Here is a 26,267-nt window from a genome sequence, read left to right as displayed (position 1 = left end):
ACTCTGGATCCTGTTGGTAATAACTCTGCTACTGTTCATTATGACTTTGAAAATCCGATCTACCAAGCCGAGGATGGAAGTGAGGAAGATTGTGAAGTACCTGAGAACTTGCCAGACTGTTACTGCAAGAAGGAAAGACCATACAGCCGCCGGAATAATCAATTAAAACTGTGAATCTGGGTACTGAAGTAGACAAGAACATTACTGAGGAAAAATCAAGAGATAATATGGAATGATGAATGTCAAGAAGCTTTTGACAAAATCAAGAAGTATCTCCAAGAACCTCCAATTCTGATGCCACCAGTTGAAGGAAGACCTCTAATCATGTATTTAACCGTGTTAGAAAATTCAATGGGGTGTGTTGGGGCAACATGACGAGTCTGGTCGAAAAGAGCATGCAATATACTACCTTAGCAAAAGGTACCGACTATGAAACAAGATACTCACAGCTCGAGAAAGCTTACTGTGCTTTGGCTTGGGCTGCTCGCCGACTAAGACAGTATATGTTGAATCATACCACTTTATTGATTTCTAAGATGGATCTTATCAAATATACATTTGAAAAACCTATTCTCTCCAATTTGCAGGCATTTAACAAAAAGGTCAAGAGACAGGTGTATCAAATTGGCGACTTGGTGATCAAGCGTATCATTCTACCACAAAGTGATCCCAGGGGCAAATGGACTCCCACATACGAAGGGTCATTTGTAGTTAAGAAGGTATTCTCTGGTGGAGCCATGATACTTGCTACAATGGACGGCGAAGACTTCCCACATCCCGTGAACGCAGACATAGTCAAAAAATACTACGCATAAAAGAGACCCGCTAGGTCGACGTACCTAGGCAAAAGTAAGGGCATCCCGGCGAACCAAAAGGGTTCGGGCAAAAATTAGGGATAAACATGTACACCCGGCAAGTCGAAAACCTGAAAAGGCGGCTTGGGCAAAAAAGGGTATCCTGGTGGACTGAAAACCTGAAAAGGCGGTCCAGGCAAAAATTAGGGATTAAAAGCGTATGACTATGTCCCGTTCTCAGTCAGCTCCACCCAAGCCAAGGGACTGAACAAGCCAATCACTTCTATCCGATAGTAGGAGATGAGATGCTTGAAGACATAATGACAGTGGCAGAATTAAAACCAATAGGACTTTTTTCTTCATAGCTTTTCTTTGTTGTCTCGACGATTTCCTCTTACTAGGATTTTTGTCTCCTTGTACACAAATTGCTTGTTTATAGGCCCTCTTTCAAAATCAATACAATTTCATTTCCAAAAAGATGCTTTGTTTTACTTTCTCTGTTTTGTTTGCGTAAACGTCCATTGATTTAATTTGAATTGATATATGCATTTGAATATGATCGATGTTTATCAAAAATACATGCATAAAACGGAAATAGCAATTACTACAAGACTTCAGGATCGAGGAAAGGTCTAACCATGCATTCCAATGAATCCAGTTGCTAATCCTTTCCCCAACAAAAACCAGCTATTTCCAGAAGAGGTTAGCATCACCAGACAGACTGGTCATCTCTTCCTTCCCCCAGCCAGGCCCTGTTGAGTGTTTCCACCATCAGACAGAAATCAAGTACCCCTAGCTAAGAAAGGGTCATCAATACAAATGTCTCCAACCAGAATATTGGGATTTATTTTCCCTTGGAAAAAACTCCTCATGCATAATTCATTCATTACATCATTTCACAGCATACGCACGCATGCATTGTTCGCATTTAGTTCGCATAAGCATAAAACATCTCATGCATCATGACATGGCATGAGGCTAACTTTGTTTTTCAGGTTAATTATCCTCCTGATACAGTCAAAACAAAGGTCCATTCAGACGGACACCTTTATCAATTACATTCAGGATTCAACTACATCTCTCAGATATAATCCATATGAACATTCATTCTACAAACACTCGGATATCCTCCTAATGGTGGCATCTCTAAGCCCATCCCAGATATTCATTGCAAATACAACATATACAAATACTATCAGATATAGCCTAGCGTACGGTTCATTCTGATTCAGCTCAACATATGACTCCTTCAACTCAGATACGATCTAACGTACGATCCATTCTGACCTTCAACTACTCCAATACGGTCTAATGTACGACCCAGTTGAACCTTCAAGTCCTCAGATGCTACCCAGCGTACGGTACATTCCGGGGTGTAGTCTAGCGTATGATTACTTTCTTCTTCAGATACAGCCTAACGTACGGCTCATCCTCCAACTGCTCCAATACGGTCTAGCGTACGACCCATTTGGATGTTCATCCCCTCAGATGCTACCTAGCGTACGGTACATTCTGAAGTGTAGTCTAGCGTATGACTACTCCTTTCGTCATCAGAAACAGCCTAACGGACGGCTCATCCTGCTGCTCAGAAATGGTCTAGCGTACGACCCATTTGGATGTTCATCCCCTCAGATGCTACCTAGCCTACGGTACATTCTGAAGTGTAGTCTAGCGTATGACTACCCCTTTCGTCATCAGAAACAGCCTAACGGACGGCTTATTCTGCAACTCAGATACGATGTAGTGTATGATTCATTCTGATCTTTCATCCCCAGTGAAGTCACCCGCCTAATGGACGACTCAGTCTGCTACTCAGATACGATCTAGCGTACGATCCATTCTGATCCTTACCTCTCCAGATACACCCTAACGGACGGCTCATTCCGCAATTCAGATACGATCCAACGTATGATCCATTCTGATCCTTTACCCCTAGCAGCGCATGACCCATTCTGATCCTTATCTCATCAGGTCCAGCTCACCCCAGTGGATGACTCATTGCACGGTCTAACGTACGACTCAGTATGACACCCATGCCTTCAGATATGGTCTAATGTACGACGCACTCTGAAGCTCTTATCATCAAACTTCCTGGGTGGCATCTTTAAGCCCATCTCCATCAAGACTAACTTTTAATTAACAAGTGCAAATTTTTGGGGCATTCTAAGTGTTCAATAATCTTCCACCTCCAGACCACGAATGGCGTACATACCATTCTAACTCTCTCGGTTTAAGAATATTGAACAAGGGGCAGCTGTCATACCCCAAAATTTGCCCGTTAATTTTGCAAGACATTTTTTAAAGGCACTCCAACTCATTACTCAAGGCATTGACCTTAAAGGAACAAAGACCCAGCTCACAGATTGCCAAATCCAGAAAATGGCCCAAACTGGCATGCTCGCTAGGCGAGCAACTCCTTCGCCTAGTGAACCCTTCGCTATGCCACTCGCCTAGCGAAGCTTGCGAATACCAGAAAATTCTGGGCTTCATTCTGAGCCCATTAGGTCACGAAAAAGCATTATAAATACCAACACTTCATTCAGATAAAGGGGATCAGTCAGATCAAGGAGACAGACAGAGGCAGACGGACAGAAACCCTGGAGGCTAACCCAGAGAATTCAGAGCAACCCTCAAGGAAACCCTGAAGGAAACTCATCTGCACCAAGGTTACCTCCGCCCAACTCAATCCGGCGCCAACCCTAAGAGCGACTTGCCAATTCAAGGTTGCAATTCAGTTGCAAACAGGTTTGCATTCCTATTACCGCTTTATGTTCTTAACTTGCATGTGGCATTATGATTGAATCTATAAAAATATCTTAAGTTTTTGCATGTGAATTTAAGTATGTATGAATATCTTGGACGTTTAACCATGTAATTTCTGTAATGGATGCCATAGGGTGTGAAGCTTTCTGGAATTGTACTGTTATTAAAACCAGAACCCGCAGCCGCTCGCTAGCACATCGCTAAGCGAGCATGTAGCGAGCATTCGCTAAGCCGTCGCTAGGCGAGGCAGGAGCGAACGTGACAGTCGCTGATTTTTTCGTTCTGATTTTTGCTTATCTGACCTGTTTTATTGTAATCATACATTATTCACTTAACACTATTTCTGTTGTGATGCCTTTTGTTGGGTGCAACTCTTGACCGCACCTTGATTTGGTATTCTAACCTGTTTGCTGAATTTTGTAAGGGTTTACATACTCCCGGAGAAAGTAGCTTGCTAGGTATTCCACTTTATTTGTGGGATACCCTTGTGGAGATTCACCCTAATTACCTAATTGATTATAATGTGGACCTAATTACCTAATTGATTACAACTATCTAATTGATTGTAAAATATTGCCCTTGAATATGTGATCTTGGACCTCTCTTTGTTGCCTTACGGTATTACGGTATTATGGTCATGTCCCGCGAATGTGGGGATACACTTAGCAAAGACCCTTCGATTAAATCATCATGTCCCTATAAAATAAATCATTGTCCCTCGGATGTTGCTTGCGAATATATGATTTTGTCCCTCGATGACCCGTCGTTGTAGCCTACGGTTAATGATGATCGTCCCTTCGAATGCTAAGGTATCCTTACAAATGTTGCCTTCAATGACCAATTGATGACCCTACGATGACCCTTTTACATCCAAAGGGATAAGACTACTTACTTCTCAATAGTAAGGACAGTTTTACCCTCATAAGGATAGGAAATGCCCATAAAGACCTTGGGTAGGTATGACTCCTAAATGCTTGCTCACAGCTTAAACTACTTTTCACACCTCACACTTTTCAAAACCTCTATTAGAAAATCACCACTTGGCATACATTCGTACTAGAATCATTGTCAAGTTATATTTTTCTAAACAGCTTTCAAAATTAAACGAGATAAATACTTTGTATACATTCGTACAAGAATCATTACAAAGTTAAACTCTCTTTTCAAAACATTTTCTAAACAACTTTCAAAATTAAACGAGATAAATACTTTGTATACATTCGTACAAGAATCATTACAAAGTTAAACTCTCTTTTCAAAACATTTTCTAAACAGCTCTCACACACTTTTTCAGACAAGAAAAACATAAGTGATCAAGCAATTAAGAGCCCATGGATAACCATGGATACAAAGGGTGCTAACACCTTCCCTTTGTATAATGTACCTCCCGAACCCAAAATCTAATTAAGGTCTTTCCTGTTCTTTTCCACCTTTCCTTATTGGATAAAAGAAAAGTCGGTGGCGACTCTTGCTAACCGCTACATTTACTTTCCAAAGCAAAAACACACAAAGTCAGTTCACCGTATGACAGTAACGTTCCTATTTTCTGTGATAATATTGTTGTCATTTGTTTAAGTAAGAATCCTATTATGCATTCCAGAGCCAATCACATATAAATAAAACATCACTTCATTAGAGACTATGTTTAGAAAGGGGTTATTTCATTAAAATTTATTAATACAGACCATCAATGGGCTGTCATCTTTACTAAACCCCTCGTTGAAGACACATTCTCTTTTATTTTGAAAATTTTAAACATTCAAAATTGTCCAGAATAAATGTGCTTCTCTGAAATAGCAAAATAAGACTCTGAATTTAAAACATCTAAAATCTAGACCTGACTCTGATGCTACTACCAGTTAGAAGTCATCTGAATCAGAAATCCTTAGGACCCAACCTTTTTCAACATAAATTAACATGTGGAGCCTCATGCGTCTGACCTTGAAACTTCTAGACAACTGTCTAGCAGAAATCAAGAGACAGACTCTTGAAATCTCCTCGAGCAGTGTGCTGATTTAGGGATTAGACCTCCATCATGGGCTGGAATCATTCTTCTCCAAACGTGCAAACTTGGTTAACTTGTTGCATTTAACTATTTAACATCTAAACTACTTCTAATGATGTCGTTTTGCATTCATCTATGTGGGTATAAATTCATTTCACACATCATAATCTCACACTTTACACTCACGCTCTACACGAACTCTTTTTCTCTCAGTTCTTCATCATCTTCTTCGAGGTTCCTACATTTTTTCAACAAGGTCTTCGTTCAACCTTCATCTTCAACATTATTCTACATGGATGCTCAACAACAATCTATCTACAACTTCTCTCAACAGATGAACTCAACGGAACAAACACCCATTTCTACTCAACAAACAATAGCAACCATTGGCGTTGTCTCAACCCCCATCTACAGGGAACCCCATATTCTTGACCGTGAACCTCACATCCACCTAGCAACACCTTTTGAGAAGCTGGAGGTACTGTGCGAATCACTAGTGGATTTTGAGAACATGAAGAGAAATAACGTAGACCTAACTGAAGAGTTAAGAATGCAAGGGTGGGAAACCTATTTTCAGAGACTCTATGGCCCTATGTACACATATCTGGTGAAGGGATTCCGGCGTTTCGCAAACTCAGATGATCACTACATCATCTCTCACGTGTTAGGAGCCAAAATAGTCATCATTGAGAAATCTATTGCCTCCCTTCTGAATATGGAAAAGACAGGAGGAAGACGCATCTACAACATCAACCCTAGGGAAAAATATTTGTCCTAGGAAATCAACCCCAAGATATTTCAACAGAACGCTGAGGGCAAACACTCCAAGAACAAGGAACTCCATCAAAACCTTTTGTACGCCTGAAGGTTATCCTAGGCACCATTCATCATCGGTCTGCATCAAACTCTTCTGACTATATCAACACAGATCAGAAGTGTATTCTGTACTGCATCCACAAGGGGCTGAAACTGTGTCTGCCAGCACTGCTCTTCAAGTATCTCAGAGACTCTGTCAAAGATACCAGAAACAACATGAAAACCAGAAACTACATCCCTCTGGGAAGACTGATCTCAGATGTTCTAATCGAGAGTGGCTTAGTGGATCACCTGATCCATCACAATCTAATGGAGGATGTCATTGTTGACATTGGGAGACCTATGAATGCTCAGAATCTGAAGAGCATGGGGATAATTGATCAAGTTAGAGCTAAACCAACTCTGGACACCTATTGGGAAGCATTCAAGGATCAGAGGAAGATTCTCAACGGTCTCTATCTGTTCTCCAAGATTGACCCTCCAGAAGTGGTAGCCTACTATCTATAAGATCTTGTTAATCAGGGGGTGGACATCTCTGAGTTCTCACTGGACTGGCTACCTGAGCATCCACCAAACTTCATGAAGAGGATGTGAGAGCCCTCTGAGAAGTCCAAGAAGGCAAAGAAAGCAAAGCTGGGAGAATCTTCTGGGTCAAGACCTTCAGTCCCTCTAGCTGACTCTCTAAGTAAGTCTATACCTCTTTCCCGCTCTGTAAAACTTAAACCTATTGCTTCTTCTCTTCCCCAAACCACTTCTATATAAACCTCATCTTAAACACCCCCCTCAACCACCAGAACATCTAACCCACCCTCTCTAAAATTCAACCTTGCTACCACCACACTACCCATTTCTGAAGCAGAAATGATGAATGAAACTACCTCACCTTCCTCATCATCCTCACCTCAATCCCCAACATACTATGTCCTTTCCTCTGACAACGAACCCTTTGACCCCCAATCCCCCACTCTAGCTCAGATTCACGCTCATGCTCTAGCCTCTCAACAACCATCACAAACTAAACTTGAACCAGAAGTCACGTCTCCACCCCCTGAACAACAAAATCCAACTACATCTAAACAAAATCAAACACCACCACCTACACAACAACCAAATCCACCTACTGAACAACCAATCCCATCACCATCTAAACCTCAACCAAATCCACAACCTGAACAAACAACACCTTCCACCTCTGCTATTCCCACACCACCAACATCTGTTGCCACCATCCCTCCAATTCTAAATATTGATGACATCAATCCACCCTCTCTATCCTCCCCAACCTCTGCCTCTGATCCCGAAACTGCCTTCCCTACCCTAGAAGAAGTAATAAATGTTTTTGCAGAGTCTTCAGTAGACAAGATTAAGTCTCTGACTATCAACTCTGGCATCAGTGATGATCCCTCTGCAGTAAGGATCCACTGAAACTGAGTGATAAGTTGGATGACCTCTGAAGCCTTCAAACGGAAAGGTCTCTCTGGACAAGTCCGTAACGACTTCATCAGAGATGCTGGTATAAGGCTCCAAGCTCGCTTGGCCAGAGAGGCTGAGGAAAAGGCCAAGAAGGAAGCAGAAGAGAAAGCTCGCCTGGAAGAAGAGCAAAGGATCAGAGAAGCTGAAGAAAAGGTTGTTGCTGAAGTTTGGTTGTTGCGGCTGAGGCAAAAGCAAAAGTCGACGCTAAAGAAGCAACGCACATTGCTAAAGAGGAAGCTGCCAAGGCCAGGGCTGATGCTTTGACTCATGGGGAGCAATCTAACTCTGGTTTTTCCCCTCTGGTCTTAAAAACTTTGGAGGAATTACAAAAGGAACAACAAGTAGTACGAGCCAGGCTGGATCACCAGGATTCCGTCAACACTAACATTCAGAACATGTTGACTCAGCTGCTCCAACGGAGGCGTCCTCCCCCCAACTCTTAGGCACTTAGGCTATTTGTTTGTTGCTTTTCCTTCTGATGTTTTGTTCTTGCTTTCTGATCTATGCTTTTTGTGCTGCCTATCTGTACCTATTTTTATTTGCTATATGAATATCCGTTTTTACCTGTTTGTTTCTAAGTCTTTTTGATTCTGACAAAAAGGGGGAGAACTAAAAACAACTCTGATGAAAACATATCTAAAACCTCTCAAGGCACTGCAAACATGAATAAATATTGATAACTTATGACGACTAAAGTTTTGCAGGAAAATAGCTAAGGTACAAAACCAACTTCATACAAGGAAAGTTTGGTAAGAACTTCTGTTAAATCTGATGATCTAACTTAGGGGGAGCTCATTCCCTTTATCTGGTTCTAAGATATTCGTATTGTTTCATCATCATTCTGACCTGTTTTGTCATCATCAAAAAGGGGGAGATTGCAAGAACAAATTTAGTTCTACAATGTATCTCTAAGATTTTGATGATAACAAAGGATGAAACAAAAATGGTACCCTAACGAAATTTTTCTAAGTGTGCAGAACTCTGATCAAAACAATCAGATAGACAATCATCAGATACAGAATCAAGCGCTAAGATACTACTCTAAAGAAACGTAACCATAAGGTTCTGACCCTGATCCAACAGGCGCTAGCAAAACTAAGGAAGTCAGACACTTTGAAAGAAAAGAATGAATCCAGACTCTGTAGAGATACGCTCTGAAGAAGTTGAATAAATAGAAACTCTGAAGACAGTCAAATACAAGCATCCTCTGAAGTCGCAAGTTTCTAAAAGAAGACACTGACTAAACTGAAATAAGACTCTAACTAAGATCCGCTCATTCAAGAAAGCTTAACATTAAAGAAGTTTGCTTATAGAAAGAAACTATTTCTAGAAGGAAGTTATGACGCGATCAACACTGTTTTCGAAAGAACAAAGAGAGTAATGACCTTAATCACTCTTCAATGACCAAGATTTTGTTATTAACTCACCAAACGGTCTCCTCCTCCTCCTATAAAAATAGATGGAACGCTTCACAAGAGACACACCTGAGACACACAAGAATACAACTTCTCAATTACCTTCTTTCACTCTCTCACGAGCTGCTGCTCTTACATGAAGAATTCTTGTTATTATATTCTGTAATTTTTGCTTATTGTTAGAAGCACTGTTCATTACAAATCATATCACTACTAAGATAATTCCTCAAGTGACTCTGTGTAGTCTGAATACTTGAGAAGGTTAAGGGATTATTTCTCTTAGACGATTATTTGAGTAATATTTCAAGATTAGTGGATTAAGTCCTTTTTGAAGGCGAAATCACCTTGGTCGGGTGGACTGGAGTAGCTTTGAATTTCAAGCGAACTAGTACAAAATTTTGTGTTGAACTTTTCATTCTGCGTGTGTCTTAGTTCTCAAAAAGTTTTATTTTCCAAAACAATTCAAACCCCCCTTTCTTGTTTTTCTCTACCTTCAGTAACAGTTTCTATCACTGATTATATTCATTCGTAAGAATCACAAAAGGAAAAGTTTTAATTTCCACTACGTTTTGGATCACAATTTTCCTTCACGGTTGAGAAAAAAATATAAGCACCAAAAAGATGAAAAATAGCGGTAAAAGGAAATTGCACCTACTAAGTTGCGTAACCGTCACCTGGTTATTCAGCGCAACGATCGTTGAACCCCAACGTCAACCCAAAATGGACAATAAATAAACACACAAAAGTGTGTAATTCCACATGCAAATAAAGATGAGAAGTAATTGCTTATATAGTGTAAAAAAAATCTTGATTAGTCTTGTGCATGAGATGACTATCATCATTTCAAATGCCTTAGTATTATTGTTTGAAGAAAAGGGAAGGAAAATAGAAAAAGACACTTAAGTCCAAATCATAGTTAGAGATGTGGCTGAAATAGGAAACTTCTGTCTGTATATGTTTTACAGTCTTGTGTTCTTGTAATTGTTTTGATGTTAGTGAGTATGGGGGAACCTTGATCTTAGCTGATCAGAACACCAAACCACGTATGAGTACTAGTGGTTTCACTCTTTTAATATTTTGAAGAACTGAATCGCTTGATTCAAAAAATTTCTAAGCAAGATTATTGCTTGAGGACAAGAAAAAGTTTAAGTTTAAGGGTGTTTGATAAGTGATTATTACGTCATATTTTTAGCTTATTTTGTTTCCGCTTTCTTGTGTGTTTTCATTATTTTAGTTCGATTTTACGTGCTTTTGTGTTATTTTTATGTCTTTAGGAAATAAGAGACTAATGGACCCAACTAGAGTGAAAAAGTCCAAGGATTGCGCAAAAATGAGCTCTCACCATACAAAACACCCATGGCTAACAGGGTTGGGAGGTGTTAGCTGACATTGGCCTTGTTGGCTGAAACCTTTTGTGCCATACAAAAGAACCTAGGGAAATATTGGTTGGCCATGTCCTCTAACACCATCCATGTTACCAGACACGGTCAGTTGACACACCTGTGTTGCACCCAATGATAATTACGAATTCAATGGATTTTTTAGGATTTTTTGTGGCTTTTGGACATCTGAAACCTCCTAAGACTTAATGTTAATAGGTTTTAATGATTGAGCCTAAAATAATTAGTGGGTATGAGTGACTTATGGCTAGTTTTTATATAAATAGTACATTTGAGCTTGAAGAAAATCATCACTTGTTACTTCCACATGCTTTGTAATTTCTAGCTTTGGTTATTGGCTATTGTTTGTATTTCCTCTACAACATTGTTGTATTTTCTCTTTTTTTCTTTATATAAATCAAGAGTTATATTATTCAGGTTCTTTATTTGAAATTGCTTTACTTTATTTACTTTGCATGCTATGCCTTTTATTTTCTTAGTCGTTGTTTACCTCATCATGAGTGAGTAGTTTTATAAGGATAAAGGGTATTGAAAGTCTATCTTATGACGATCCTTAATTGATTTATTCAAACATGAACTACGAGAACTATAAATGTTTTTATTTTAGAATCCGAAATCTTAAATATATATGTGTTTATTGCGAAAGCAAAGGCAACCCAAGTACGATTGTAGTCCGAAAGAATGTGAATTGATATCGGTCCACAAATTACTAAATAATAGATTAGAGAGACACCCGTCGTGACAAGGTGACTTGCTCTCGATTGAGAAAGCCGCTTAGTCGTGCCAGAAACATGTCTAGATACGCATGCCACGAAAGCGGGTGTCGTACATATTTATCTATTTTCTATAATGTGCTTAGATATTTCCATGGTCAAATTCAGATTATCAATATGGTAAGTCTTGATAGATGATCACAACCTTGTATCCTGTTTTTATTATCTATTAATTTTATTTTAATTTATACTAAACCAACCAATGTTGTTATCGCTTTAGCTAATCACCATAAGGATACAATTATGTACTCATGACATCTCCCTATGGGTTCAATCTTATTACACTACATAGAATTGTTCTGCACTTACGACCTTGCAATGTCATTTTCCTCCGAGCTAAGATGAGATTTTACATAGGCTTATCACAAAAAAAGTTGAGCTTATAAATATGGATGAAGTCACGAACCGAACAGGGGTTCTGAATAGGCTCACTACAAACCACCTAAGAAAGCTTTTAACTGGGATGAACTTACGAACCGAATAGGGTTTTACCAAGATAACCACACAATATTGTTAATATTTTATATCGGGTTGATCTAGAATCGAAGCAAGCTTTTTAATGGGTTAAGCTTATGAACCGAAACTGAGACGAAGTACCTAAATCCCCAAACCAAACCTTTTAAATGGTTTATCTTTGAACCCAAACAAACAATCCCTTATGGATAAATTATTCAACCAAGGTAAAAATATTTCTTGGTGAATTTACAATACTACCCTTCCAAAATTCCAAAGAATTCCTCACTAAACAAAAGAACTTTCTCAAAATCATTACGGCTAAATATAAGTGAGGGGAAGCTGAAAAATATATTTAAAGAGAGAGTGTGAGATGTAAGATAAAGTTCTCACGATTCTGGGTGTGAAAATAGGAAGGCGTGGATGTCTATTTATAGACTAGAGCATGACACAAAAAAAGGAAAATTTCTTGGGACAAAATTAACGTGTCAATCAATTGGCATCTTTCTCCAATCGATTGTAAGGTCTCAAATTAATCTTTTAGGTTGTTTAAAAGGGAAGGAAAAGATCTATATTCTTTTTTTTTCATTAAGACATTGTCCTAAATGAGTAAGAACATCTTTTACACTGATCAAATCGGTTGGGTGTAGATGTAGTCGATTAGACGATACAAATTATGTTCAAAATAATTCAAACAGATCTTGATTCAACTGGCACAAATTCAAATCATTTTTAGAATAATAATTTAAGAATAATTATTTAAAAAAAATAGGCATAAAATAATGTTTTTAGTGTGTGTGTCTAGGGGGGATTGTGTGTGTGTGTGTGTGTGTGTGTGTGATTTAACCATATAACTTTACAAAAAATACCTTTTAGTTTTACAATATGCTATTCACTTACGGAACAGACCGAGATTTCACACTTCCTCTCTTTCACACTTTGAATCTTTAAGAATTGTTAGATAATCCAATCTTATTGACGCTTGCTTGAATTCTACTTGGAGATGAGGCTTGAGTTATATTCCAGTTGAGTTCCATCTCTAGAGGATGTTTACAGTCATCAAACCAATCAAACCCTACTTAGTTTTCTTACAACTTTAATGGCTTGTTATGTCTTGCATTTAGTTGTCATCATCAAAAGCATATTCATCATAAAAACATGAAGCTTTCCTTAAAGCTTACTTAACCTGCAAATCATGATTACATAGAGCCTCCAAGAAGAGCCATCTAAACGGGAAAGGTCACTCAACCCATAAGGTTACCATGTATAGCTCAGGTTCCTAGGTCAGCCTCACTCATTCCTATATGAAAAATCAGTGCTTCATAGCTGATAACAATGACTCGAGGGAAATTGTTCTTATTTGGGAAAATAACAACAAAGACCGTGCTAACGCATACAATCTCAATTCTTCTTAATTCACCACGATGCATCATTGGTAGACCTATAACATGTATCACTGCAGAAGATCACACCTCCCATTTGATTAGAGTTCTTGATCTTTATCTAATGACTACTCGTGCTTTACATTAGACATCCTGGAAATAATTATAATCGTCTCTCATAGATAAATGTGACTTTGAGTCACAACTACAATTCAATTCATACTTGCAAAGTTACTGCTCAATCTCATATTGACTTGAGCACCAAAGTGATTAGCTTTTTTCACGGGTACCCTTTCTATTCATTGGGGAATTGTCACAACTGTACCATAAACACATTTCTGGTGGTTTTCATCAAAATATCAATTATTCTTTGTTCCATTACATAATACTACCAAAAGTAGGTTTTATGGGTTGTGATATATGCATCTGGATTATGATTTGAACAATCACTCGAATTGGATAATGAAGCTACTTCTAACAATAAGTGTTCATTTTTTATTTGACAAGTTTGTCATAGCTCTTTTCCAACTATGTATGTCATGCGACATCTAGGTGTTAATATTTATCCTGCACGTCCTTACTCTGCAGAAAATGTCAAAACTATTATCCACCACTTACTACTTTTTCCGTGAGCCGTGCCCATTGATGTGGGTATGACTTTCCAAATTTATGTACAAAATTTCTTGAAGTTATTAATATGAACTTAAAATCTATACATAATATTTTTTTTGAAAGGCAAAGAGAACAATGATATAAATAAATGAGAGGTACAAAAGTCAATAGTATAAGAGAGTCTCGGAGGAAGGCACAAGTAGTACTAACACCAAAAAAAAAGTAACACAAGAAACTACAAGAAAGAAAACCCCCCAAGCAAAGATACCCCACCCGCACACAAAATCGACTACAAGGAAAAAAACAAATAGAAGATCCCATCAAAATACAAACCTAGAGCTAACCAATACAAGACCGCCTGAAGAACCATGAAGCCACATAAGAAGTCAACAAGAACACAACCAATGGAGGTCAAAATCACTCACCTCCCTAAAGGTAAACATGATATGATTCTCTAACCAGACCGAGAAGACACAAGAGTTGTCTGCTAACCTATTAAGATACAATTTCCAAGCCAAGAAGAGTCACCGAAGATCCAGAGAAAATTATATCATTCAGAGATTTCCAAATCGGTCAAACTACAGATGTCAAACCATCGTTACCCTCCCCCTAAACCTAATAGCACTAGATAAAGTGCTAAACATCTCAAAAAATATAATAAGGTGACCAGGAAACACAATGCACTATCCCAATCACCTAAAGATCATATACCAAACAAACGACACAAACTCACAAGTCATAAAAAGATGAGAGGCAGACTCAAGATGAAAGGAACAAAAGGGACAGGAAATAGTCCCGAAGGACAAAGGAACACCCCTCTTAAGTAAGTTAACTATGGTAGAAATACGATCTTGAAGAAGCTGTCAAACTAAAACTAAAACTTTAGAGACTCACCTATACCAAATAACCGAAGAGGCAAATCATCTATACCAATATCGGGTAACTATCATTGCTCCTTTGATTATGTAGAGCTCATGGTGTAACAAGAAAAAAAATGTCTTTAAAGAAACACATTCAACAATAAAGTCTATGATTGCTTCAGCATTTGATAATTGGAATTTCTCTTCCTTCTCTCCGTACAATCGAAACTCAGGTGTTAGGCATATGAGCAAAAACATTAATTTAGGGGCTGAAGTTGGTAAAATATTTAATTATTAAATACTTTAAAAAGAAAGCCAGTATAGAGTTGCCAAACTACTATCAATATTGAAAATTATGAATGAAATGAAGATTAAATGTATATTAGTATTTTCTAGTAAAATGCTACAATTAATGATTTACTCACTTAAATAATTAGATCAATGTACAATTATCTTTAGAATGAAACAATCCTAATTACTTAAGTAAATCCAAATTATCTTTATTGAAACCATTTTTACCTAAACTTTAACTTTCTATAGGATGACCTCCAAATTGCTGGACTCCATTCCCTTGATAAGCAAGTACTAATTAAGACCAAAAAACACATTTCTCTCCTCCTAATCTATCATTCTAGCATTATCAAGTATTTTGCCTCTTCACAAGCTATACTAGAGTTGTGTTCATAGTTGTATTTTTAGTGTATAGTAGTTGTGTGTTTGTTGAGTCTAGCTGGTCTTGTTTTTTCCTTAACATTTTTGTAGTATTCCTTATACTCCTAACTAATATTCTTCTTCTTTTTTGTTAAATAATTTGCATGTCAATTAAAATATTTTCATATAAACGTTTGATTCAAAATCTGCATCAAGTTTCTTCAATGGAATCAGTTTAAGAAAACATCACAGCCTGGATAATAACAACAATACTCCACATGTATGGCATAACAGAAAATATAGAAAAGGTTGGAAGAATCAAACATAAAAGCACCGAAATATTCATATATATGAAAAAGTAATTAATAATAATAATAATATTTATAACATATCCAAGCAACATAATGAAAATTAAAAACTTAATTTAATTGACTTACATATAATGTTTTCCTCTGTACATTGCTTTAATGTTATGTATAGAACAAGAAACAACTCTTTCCTCCATCATGTCTAGCTTGCAAAGATAAAGTGTGAATAGAGGGAATTTTTTTTTTAAAAAGAAAATAAATATTTTTAATTATATCAATATATTATATGATAAAATCTATTATACTATGGATTGATTATACTATATAATCTATACATAGAGACATATGTATATAAATTTACGGTGGATTGATGAAGAGTTCTGAGGCAGTAACAAGACATCTCATGACTTCAACTTGAGCTTTCAAAGATTGTATATAATCTAGGGTTTCATCAACCAAACAAGCATCATCCATGAATTTTCCACCTGGTAACAAACTCTTCAATGTTCTTGTTCTTTTCTTAACCAACTTCGTCGCGATAAAACTTGCGTCGACTCTTTCCTTCACTCGGTTTCTTCTCGAGATCTTTCTGCTTCCAATTATTGTTTTTCGATAAAGCCGACACGAATTCGTCAAGTTTTTCTTTGCTATCTTCTTCTGTTTCTGTGATGGTGATGTTGATATGTCTTGTTCATCTATGTTTGTTGAAGTGTTTGCAATAAATGCTTTTCTCCAAAGGGTAGTTTTGTCTTTAGTGGAAGCCATGGCTAAATCTGCGGAAAGCTTTATGGCTTTCTTCCTCTCCAACAAGTTCATGTCCTTCTTTTGAGAGTTGTATTTTCTTAGACCCTTTATCCATCTTTTTAGGAATTCTTGCTTGAGTGAACTCAAATTTCGCATTCTATAAAAGAAAATATGTAGGTTAAGTTTCAACAAGAGGTTAATAACACATACATATTTGATATATAAAAATGATATAACATGCTAGGGCTTAATTTAACTATATTCTAGTTCCAACAAAGTTTTTATAAAAACAGCTGTCACAAAACCGTCGTATATCGATACCGATACCATTATTCATCAATAATTAATTCACACTGCAACAAAAAACTAAAAACTGTAATTAGTATCACAACATCTATATCGATTAAAATCGCAAAAATGTTACTGGGGAGTTTTTTAAAACCTTGATTCTAGCTAAGTAGAAGAAATGAAGTAACTTTTGTAACTATAAAAAAGTAATATAAATTGAAACATACCTTACTCAAACTCTTGAAGGAGATAAAGTAGAAGATGGAGAGAAATTATGAGTGAGGTTTGATGAGAGAAATGGAAGCAAAGTGGAAAATGAGAAGATGATGAATTAATGTGAGGGGAAGAATTTAAGTGCTTGAAAGAAGAGAGTGGTGGGGCTTTGAGAGAGAGACATATGCACATGCTGGCACATGGAAACACTGGCCCACTACCTAAACAAAATAGAGAATAATAATATTAGATTGTAAAGAAAACAATGAGATTAGATTAGTGGGTAAAGAAGAAGAATAAAGGTGACCTTAATCTAATGCAAACCTAACATCAAGTATCTTTGTTTAGAATACAAACAAAATTCACTAAATACGATTCACTTAGAAACAATGTGTACTTATGGCCCGCGAGTGGAACTTCGTGAGAGCAAGATTAGTACATTGCACCATACTAATTTTTTAAAATTAGGAAATGAAGATATTATGATTAATTAAATTAATAAATATTTTACAACTTTTTCTATGAAATTTGAAAAATGTTTATTGAAGTTATTAGGTCAAACTTGTATCCCTACAGAGAAACATCTTCATAGATAACAATATTATACTGAATTAATTATATGAATATAAATATTTTTTAATAGCAAATCAAAAACTATCATTACAAAAGAAATTACAGAAACTACAAAAGTATCGAAGAATACGAGAAATGCGAAGAACAATAAATGGGGTTAAAGCCTAGGTTGAAAACAAATATAAAAAGCAAAACAACAAAACCGCACCAAAAGAAAAACTAAAGCTTACAAACCAACTATCCAGACTATCGGGAATCCTCAGACATAATAAATTTTTGGAGCAAGAGTTGAAGGAAGGTTAAGACGAACCTATGCACTAAACAAAAGATGGTAGTAGGTTACCCCGCAAACCCCAAACTGCCGAACCACTTGGGTGGGTTTCACTCCTAGTCAACTTAGAGAAACGATAAAACACGTAGAGTGGGCATGAATTCACTTCCACATTAAACTAATAATCGTAGATTTCTAGTGATTAATCGTCATGCTTTCATGACAAAAATTAACTTTCTTTTGCATTTTTCAAATGGTCCAAACCACATAATGACAGATTGAGACCAAGCTTAAAGATGTCTATTTTCCATGACCAAAACCCGGAAACAACTTAAAACCCCTAAAATCGAGTGAGATATAGGCTTTGGTCGTCATATCCACATATAAACTCTATAGCAAATAGATGAAGAAACCTCACACAAAACAAAGAGATGATCTGCTGACTCCACCTGTCCCACACACATAACACACCCTCATTGTAAGAACCAAACACAATTTTCCGCCTAGGGAGATTTTGCCTAGTCGAAAGCATATTGTGAATACACTTCCAAGAGAACACTACGACTTTAGATGGTGCACAACTCTTCCAAATCCTAAAAATCATCGGAAAAACCCTTGTGCACATAGCTTTCATTACCCCAAGCAAAACAAAAAGTTTATCATAAGTAGAATTGATCGAAAATCCTCTCGTATTACCTGGCTTCCAAACCCAAGCATATTCCCACCATGCCTAACAACACCTAAAATAAGGTAAAGCAAAACCTCAAGGCATTCTTCCTCCTAATCTATAAAATTTGCTTCCACCTAAAACTTCAGACACAAACATCTCCCTCCCAAACACCTAAAGAGCCCACCACATGAGACTTATGATCTTAGATAATAGTTAACCTCTCAAAATAAACACATAGAAAGGGTAGTCCCCACCCAAAATCATGTCAAAAGCTAGTTTTTCACTGCCCTAACTACCTTCACACAAGAGGCGGCAAACAAGTCAGATTTCTGATCCACCTTTCTACCAATGAGACACCCTCATAAGGTCACCTTCCATGTCTCCCAAAGAGGATCTAACCCCTAAGACCCATACATTTCCTTGCTAATGTCTCTCCAAAGAAAATTCAAATTCAAAATAATTCTCCATATCCACATACTTAGTACAACAAGATTTATAAATCTAAGATCGTTTACCCAAAAATCACCCGCACTTATGGATTTACACATATCCTCACACCTAACTGGTGCGACATTTTCTTGTATTTTAAGCCCCCTAGATTAAACTAATATGAAAACCAACAAACTTCTTATAAACCGACAATGTCATCTTCATGAAAGACAAAAGGAACACAGAGGTAGAGTTGAACATCGAGATCAGTAGGACTACCCTACCACCTAAATTAAAAAATATATTCTTTGAAGAAGCTAAACTATTAGAGAATATTTTGACAATAGGGTCTCAAGCCCCTTCCTTCTTTGGGTTTGCAACCACTGAAAGCCCAACATACTTGAAAGGAAGTGAATTCACCTTATGAGAACCACCTTGATTGTCAATAGGTTATCTATAGACAGAACAACCACCAACATTGTGTCATTTACATATTAGAGATCATACTCCTCCAACTCGCCCGCACCCAACTTGAAACCATCAAACACACCAATTGAGACCTCCTTTTTAAGAGAAGCACCAAAACCATTGTAGCGGGGTATTCGTTACTGTCATACCCCAAAATTTGCCTGTTAATTTTTATGATACTTTTTCAAAGCATTAATCTCGAAGGAACAAAAATCCAGCGCACATGTTACCAAATCCAGAAGATGACCTGAACTGCCATGCTCGCTAGGCGAGCAAGACCTTCGTTAGGCGAAGCCTACGCTTCCTCCTTCGCTCCAGCGAACCTTGTTGATTTTGCTACTAGAATGCTCGCTACCTACTCGCTAGATGCTCGCCTAGCGAGTAAGTACTAGTTGTGCTTTTTGAAGGTGAGAAAAACAAGAAAGGGGGGGTTTGAATTGTTTGGAAAATAAGCGCTTTTTCAAAATGAAAATCACACAAGGATTTTTATACTGGTTCGCTTATAACACAAAGCTACTCCAGTCCACCCGGCCAAGGTGATTTCGCCTTCAACAAGGACTTAATCCACTAATCTTGAAAGATTGATTACAAACAACGTCTAAGAGAAAGATCTCTTAGTCCTCTCAAGTATACAGACTACACAGAGTCACTTGAGGAAATACAACAAAGATAAAATCTTATGTAATCTAGAGTGCTTCTAAGATAAGCAAATATTACAACAATAAGAACAAAGTGTTTTACGTTTCAAGCAAAAGCTTTGTGAAATATTGAGAGAGATGAAGATTGTTTTTGTATGCTTGCTTTCTCTAACCTCTCAAAGTTGATGTTTCAGTAAAATCTTGTGATGTTGTACTTGTATCTCTCAATGTTGATTTGCAGTCCTTTATATAGAAAAGAAGGATCCGTTGAAACATCATAGCAGATAATAACTCTTGAATAATAATTAGTGCCATAACTTATGTTGCTTGTTGCCAAAGCAACTTTCTCTTCTTGAATGATTACTTTCCAAAAATAGTTCTTATTCATTTGAATTTGGAGTTAACGTCTCTTTCTGTATTAGGAAGTCCATTTCCATAACTTTACTTGAAGTTAACGTTACTCTTCCTTATTTAGCAATTCCATAATCAAGGTCTTCGTGTTTCTGGAGATCTTGGAATCTTGCTATCTAACTTCTGATGTTGATCTCTTTTGAGTTCTGATGGTTACTTCAGATAGCGCTGAGAACTTCTGGAGTTTGACATACCGTTGTTCAGAGTCAGAACTTCTAGAGCGTACTTCTTGTTCAGATGCTTCTGATACTTTGCTGTTTTGCTCAGAGTTAGACTTTCTTGAACGTGTTTCTACTTCAGATGCTTCTGGTCTTCTGATAATTTGTATCTGATATGATTCTGTATCTGATGATTTCTTCTTTCTTTCCTTAGAACCCTACACACTTAGAAACTTTTCGTTAGGGTGCCATTTTTGGTTTCATCCTTTGTTATCATCAAAATCATGGAATCTGTTGTAGAACAATTTTTGTTCTTACAATCTCCCCCTTTTTGATGATGACAAAACAAACTTAAATAGCAGATGAAACATAAACAATATCAGATCAGATAGACAAGAGCTCCCCCTGAGATAGGCTAGGGAGTTCAGAAGTTCTTACCAGAGCTTCCAAGCAATGAGGTTTCTTGATACCTTCTGCAATTTCTTAAGTCTAGAGTTAGATAAATTTATTTTTAAGAAAAATATGTAGCAGAGTGCTTAAGGTATTTAGACAGTATTTTCATCAGAGCTATTAATGACTTCTCCCCCTTTTTGTCAGAATCAAAAAGACATAGCAAAAATAATAATAATTCAAGAGAAAAACATTGTATTCAGATAAAAAGCAACAGAGGCAAAAGGAACAAGTAAACATCAGAAACAAAGAAGGCAAAAACAACAAGCAAGCAAAAATCCTAAGTGCCTAGGGGTTTGGAGGCGGAGGCATTCTCTGAAGCAATAGAGCCAGCATGTTCTGAATGTTGTCATTGATAGAGTCTTGTTTATCCATTCTGGCACGGAGTTCCTGCTGATCTTTCTTAAGTTCTTCAAGCGTCTGGAGAACCATAGGAACAACTGATGAGGACTCCCCCTGAGTCAGAGCCTGCTGTGCTTCAGCAGCGGCCTTTGCTTCAACTTCGGCAGCAGCTTGTGCCTCAGCTTCGGCAGCAGCAGCAGCATCAGCCAGAGCTTTAGCTTCAGCTTCCTTTGCCCTTTCTTCCTCTAGCCTTCTAGCTTCTTCTTCAGCTTCCTTTGCCAATCTATCTTCCTCTAGCCTTCTAGCTTCAGCTTCTCTTGCAAGCCTTTCCTGAAGTCTTGCCTCAGCATCTCTGATGTAGCCATTTCTGACTTGTTCAGAGATGTTCTTCAGTCTAAAAGCCTCAGAGGTCATCCAGCCAATGACTCTGTTCCAGTGTGTCCTTACAGAGTCAGGATCATCACTGACTTCAGAGTTAATGGTCAGAGACTTGACCTTTTGTACTGAAGCCCCTGCGACCAGCATTATGGCTTCCTCAAGGGTAGGTACAGAAAGGTTAGGTTCAGAGGTTTGAGGTGAAGAGGTTGGAGGGCTGAGATTTAATGTTAGAGGTTCAGGTTCAGCTGAGGTGTTTGGAGGGGTGATATCAGAGGTGTGGAGGTCAGAGGGTTGAGTTTCAGAAGGTTGGTCTTCAGAAGGAATGTTGGTTGTTTGTTCTGGGGGAGGTGAAGTTGCTTCAGATTCAAGTGAAGGTTGTTGTGGTTGTTCAGAGTTGTGGTTTAGAGCCTGAAGTTGGGCTAATGTTGGAGAGCTAGGGTCAGAGTTTTCTGGGTCTGAGGAGAGGATAAGGTATGGAGGTGATTCTGGTTCTGAAGATGATGAAGAGGAAGTGGTTTGGTTCATTTCTTCAGAACGTGGTAAAGATGTTTGGGCAAGATTAATTTGAGGTGGAGGTAGTGAGGTTCTGGTTGTAGAAGGTGAGGTTTCAGAGGTTGTGTATATGGGTGGTGTTGGGAGAGGATTAGAAGAAGCCATAAGTTGTTCAGAGGGAATAGAGGGAGCAGACGTACCAGTAGTTTCTTGCAGAGGCGCTGGAGATCTGGTTCCAGAAGTTTCTCCTATTCTTGCTCTCTTTGCCTTTGAAGACTTATTCTTAGGGGGACCTCTTTTGAATCTGACAAAGTCTTCTTCTGAATCTAGACAATCGTCCAATCTGAAATCAGATATGTCGACTCCTTCATCCTTCAAACGTTGCATGTAGTGGAGGATTGCATCTACAGGTTCATTCTTGAAGAACCTTGCAAGACCATGGGGCAGCTTCCTCTGATCTTTCAAGGCATCCCAGGAGGTATCCATAGTGGGTCTGACTTGAATCTTCTTCAGAATTCCCATACTCTTGAGATTTCTGGCGTTCAAAGGTCTTCCAGTATCAATCGCCAGATCTTGCATCAGCCTGTTCTTCTCCAGATGATCTACCAGCCCATTCTCAATGAAGACATCAGATATAAGCCTTCCCAGAGGGATGTAGGATCTGGGTTTCATGTTGTTTCTTGTCTCCCTTACAGAGTCTCTGAGATATCTGAAGAGAAGTGCAGGAAGGCAGAGCTTTACACCCTTGTGAATGCAATAAAGAATGCACTTCTGATCTGCATTGATGTAGTCAGAGGAGTTTGATGCTGGGCGATGATGAATGGTTCCCAGAATGATCTTGAGCCAAACTCTGAGGTTCTGATGAAGCTCTTTGTTCTTTGAAGGATTTCCTTCAGTGTTGAGTTTGAAGATGGTTGGATTGATTACTTCAGCAATGCGTTTTGACCTAGGGTTGATGTTGTAAATCCTTTTTCCTCCAGTTTTCTCCATGTTTAGTAAAGAAGCAATTGACTTTTCAGTAATTACTATCTTTACCCCAATACGAAGGAGACGATGAAGTGGTCATCAGCATCAGCAAATCTCCAGAATTCTTTGATGAGATTTGGGTAAACAGGGCCATAAAGCCTTTGGAAGTAGTTTTCCCACCCTTGTATACGGAGTTCTTCAGTAAGATCTACTCCATTTCTCCTCATGTTGTCGAAGTCCACCAGTGTTTCACATAACACATCCAGGCCCTCAAAGGGAGTTGCTAGGTTAATGTGAGGTTGACGATCAAGAATATGGGGTTCCTTGTACACTGGAGTAATGGAAACGCCTGTAACCGTTGGAGTTGGAATGCTTGAACTTTGGGCAGTGGTGTTGGATTCCATTTGCTGAGAAAAGTTGAAAACTTGTTGTTGTTGAGCATCCATAGTTGATGAAGAAGAAGGTGAAGATGAAGTGTTTGCAAAAATGCTTCAGAGAGGGTTTGGGAGTGAGTGAGAGTGATAGTGTGTGAAATGTGAGAAAAAGTGTTTAAATACCCTAAACGAAAACACATGCAAAACGACACACTATTCAGCGTTAGCACAAAGCACAAGTTAGCACGCTTGGGGGAAAATGATTAAGGCTCATTAATGAATGTCTAATCCCAACAGTATGCACACTGCTCGAGGAGATCTCAAACGTTTCCCTTTGATTTTCTTCTGGACAGCTGTCTAGAAGTTCTAGGGTTAGACGCTAAGTGCTCCACGTGTTGATGTATCTGATCTTCAGGAATACCAAAGGATTGGTTCCTGGAGATTTCTAACTCAAATATCTTCTTAACTGGTAGAAGTATCAGAGTCAGAGGCAGAAACACATTTGTTTATGTCAGAGTCTCATTTTACATCTTCAGAGCCACACTTTATTCAGGGCAATTTTGAATGTTCAGATTTTCTAAGATAAAAAGAAATCTATCTTCAGCTAGAGGCTTAGTAAAGATATCTGCCCATTGATGATTTGTATCAATGAACTTCAATGTTACTATCCCTTTCTGAACATAGTCTCTGATGAAATGATGTTTTATTTCAATGTGTTTAGCTCTGGAATGTAGATTGGGATTCTTACTTAGACAAATGGCAGCAGTATTATCACAGAAGATAGGAATGTTACTCTCAAAGATTTGCAGATCTTCTAACTGGTGCTTCATCCAGAGCATCTGAGTTGTGCACAGTGATGCTGAGATATATTCTGCTTCTGCAGTTGATAGAGCGATAGTTGACTGTCTTTTGCTAGCCCAGGATATCAGATTGTTGCCCAGAAGCTGGCAATTTCCAGATGTGCTTTTTCGTTCTAGTCTATCTCCTGCGTAATCTGCATCACAGTAACCCGAAAGTCTATACTCTGATGTTTTCTTATACATCAGGCCCAGGTTAGGAGTTCCTTTCAGATACTTAAGAATTCTCTTAACTGTTGTTAAATGAGATTCTCTAGGATCTGATTGGAATCTGGCACAGAGACAGACACTAAAGAGAATATCAGGACGAGTAGCAGTCAGATAGAGAAGAGAGCCTATCATACCTCGATAGAGCTTCTGACAAACCTTTGTGCTTACTTCTTCCTTTTCAAGAATGCATGTCGGATGCATTGGAGTTTTTGCAGAGTTGTAGTCAGCCATGTCAAATTTCTTCAGAACATCTTTAATATATTTGCTTTGATGAACATATGTAACTTCTGAAGTTTGGTTAATTTGAATTCCCAAAAAGAACTTTAGTTCTTGCATTAAGCTCATTTCAAATTCTGCCCGCATTAACTTAGAGAATTCTTGACAAACAGAGGCGTTAACTGAACCAAAAATAATATCATCAACGTATATCTGGCATATCATGAGATCATTGTTAAGGTTCTTACAGAAAAATGTGGAGTCAACTTTCCCTCTGATAAAATTGTGTTCCAGAAGAAAATTGCTTAAACGTTCATACCAAGCTCTGGGAGCTTGTTTAAGTCCATATAAAGATTTTTTAAGTTTAAAAACATGTTCTGGAAAATTTGGATTTTCAAAACCTGGAGGTTGGTTGACATATACTTCTTCTGATATATAACCATTAAGGAATTGCACTCTTGACATCCATTTGATATAATTTAATAGAATGGTTAATAGCAAAAGATACAAGAAGACGAATAGATTCTAACCTTGCGACTGGAGCAAAAGTTTTATTATAATCAATACCTTCTTGTTGACTATAACCTTGAGCTACCAGTCGAGCTTTGTTTCTGACGACTTCTCCTTTCTCATTCAGCTTGTTTCTGAATACCCATCTGGTTCCAATGACGTGAGTGCCTCTGGGCTTTGGAACAAGATCCCAGACATCATTCTTTGTGAATTGATCTAATTCTTCTTGCATGGCTGAAACCCAGTCGTTATCTTGAAGTGCTTCATCACAGGACGTAGGCTCAATCAGAGACACTAGTCCCAGAGGAGTATCTTCAGAGGTCCTGAAGGTAGATCTGGTTCTAACAGGTTCGTCTTTGTTTCCCAGAATCAAATCTTTAGATACATTGATACGACTTTTAACTTTCTTTGGGATTTCTGGGGATTTAATTTCTTCAGAGTTCTGAGTGACAGTTGTTTCTGGAGTTTTATCAGATCCTGCAAGAGTGATTTCTAAATCTGCAAAATTTTCAACTAGCTTTGACTTTTCAGGGTCAAGCTTATCATCAAATCTGACATGAATTGATTCTTCCACAATTTTGGTTTCTGTGTTGTATACTCTGTAGCCTTTAGAGCGTTCTGAGTATCCTAACATAATACCTTTTTGTGCTTTGGAATCGAACTTGTTCAGATGTTCTTTAGTGTTTAAGATAAAGCAAGAACATCCAAAAGGATGAAAATATGAAATGTTTGGTTTTCTTCCTTTACACAGTTCATAGGGAGTCTTTTCCAGAATAGGTCTTATAGAGATTCTATTCTGAATGTAACATGTTGTATTTACAGCTTCTGCCCAAAAGTGCTTTGCCACATTAGATTCATTGATCATGGTTCTGGCCATCTCTTGGAGTGTCCTATTCTTGCTCTC

General features: G+C 37.9%; 2 protein-coding genes across 2 annotated transcripts; one reads left to right on the top strand and one right to left on the bottom strand.

Moving 5' to 3' along the window:
* Window positions 1-7,239: 7,239 nt before the first annotated feature.
* On the top strand, window positions 7,240-7,803 carry LOC127135803 (extensin-like). Its single transcript, XM_051062438.1, has one exon. It carries the CDS (start codon window positions 7,240-7,242, stop codon window positions 7,801-7,803), a length of 564 nt encoding a protein of 187 aa, XP_050918395.1.
* A 7,985-nt stretch (window positions 7,804-15,788) lies between these two features.
* Window positions 15,789-17,130, bottom strand: LOC127138500 (transcription factor IBH1-like 1). The gene is made up of 2 exons (XM_051064962.1): window positions 16,965-17,130; window positions 15,789-16,606 (listed from the first exon to the last, which is right to left on the bottom strand). The coding sequence occupies exon 2, from the start codon at window positions 16,603-16,605 to the stop codon at window positions 16,063-16,065; it is 543 nt and encodes a 180-aa protein (XP_050920919.1). The 5' UTR covers window position 16,606; window positions 16,965-17,130; the 3' UTR covers window positions 15,789-16,062.
* Between the last annotated feature and the right edge of the window lie 9,137 nt (window positions 17,131-26,267).

This window comes from Lathyrus oleraceus, chromosome 4, assembly GCF_024323335.1.
Source record: "Lathyrus oleraceus cultivar Zhongwan6 chromosome 4, CAAS_Psat_ZW6_1.0, whole genome shotgun sequence".
Taxonomy (NCBI): domain Eukaryota; kingdom Viridiplantae; phylum Streptophyta; class Magnoliopsida; order Fabales; family Fabaceae; genus Lathyrus; species Lathyrus oleraceus.
This window is presented reverse-complemented; position numbering and strand designations above follow the sequence as displayed.

Coding starts and splice junctions, on each gene's coding strand:
- LOC127138500 (XM_051064962.1), bottom strand. CDS start 16,605: ATGCGAAATTTGAGTTCACTCAAGCAAGAATTCCTAAAAAGATGGATA.
- LOC127135803 (XM_051062438.1), top strand. CDS start 7,240: ATGATGAATGAAACTACCTCACCTTCCTCATCATCCTCACCTCAATCC.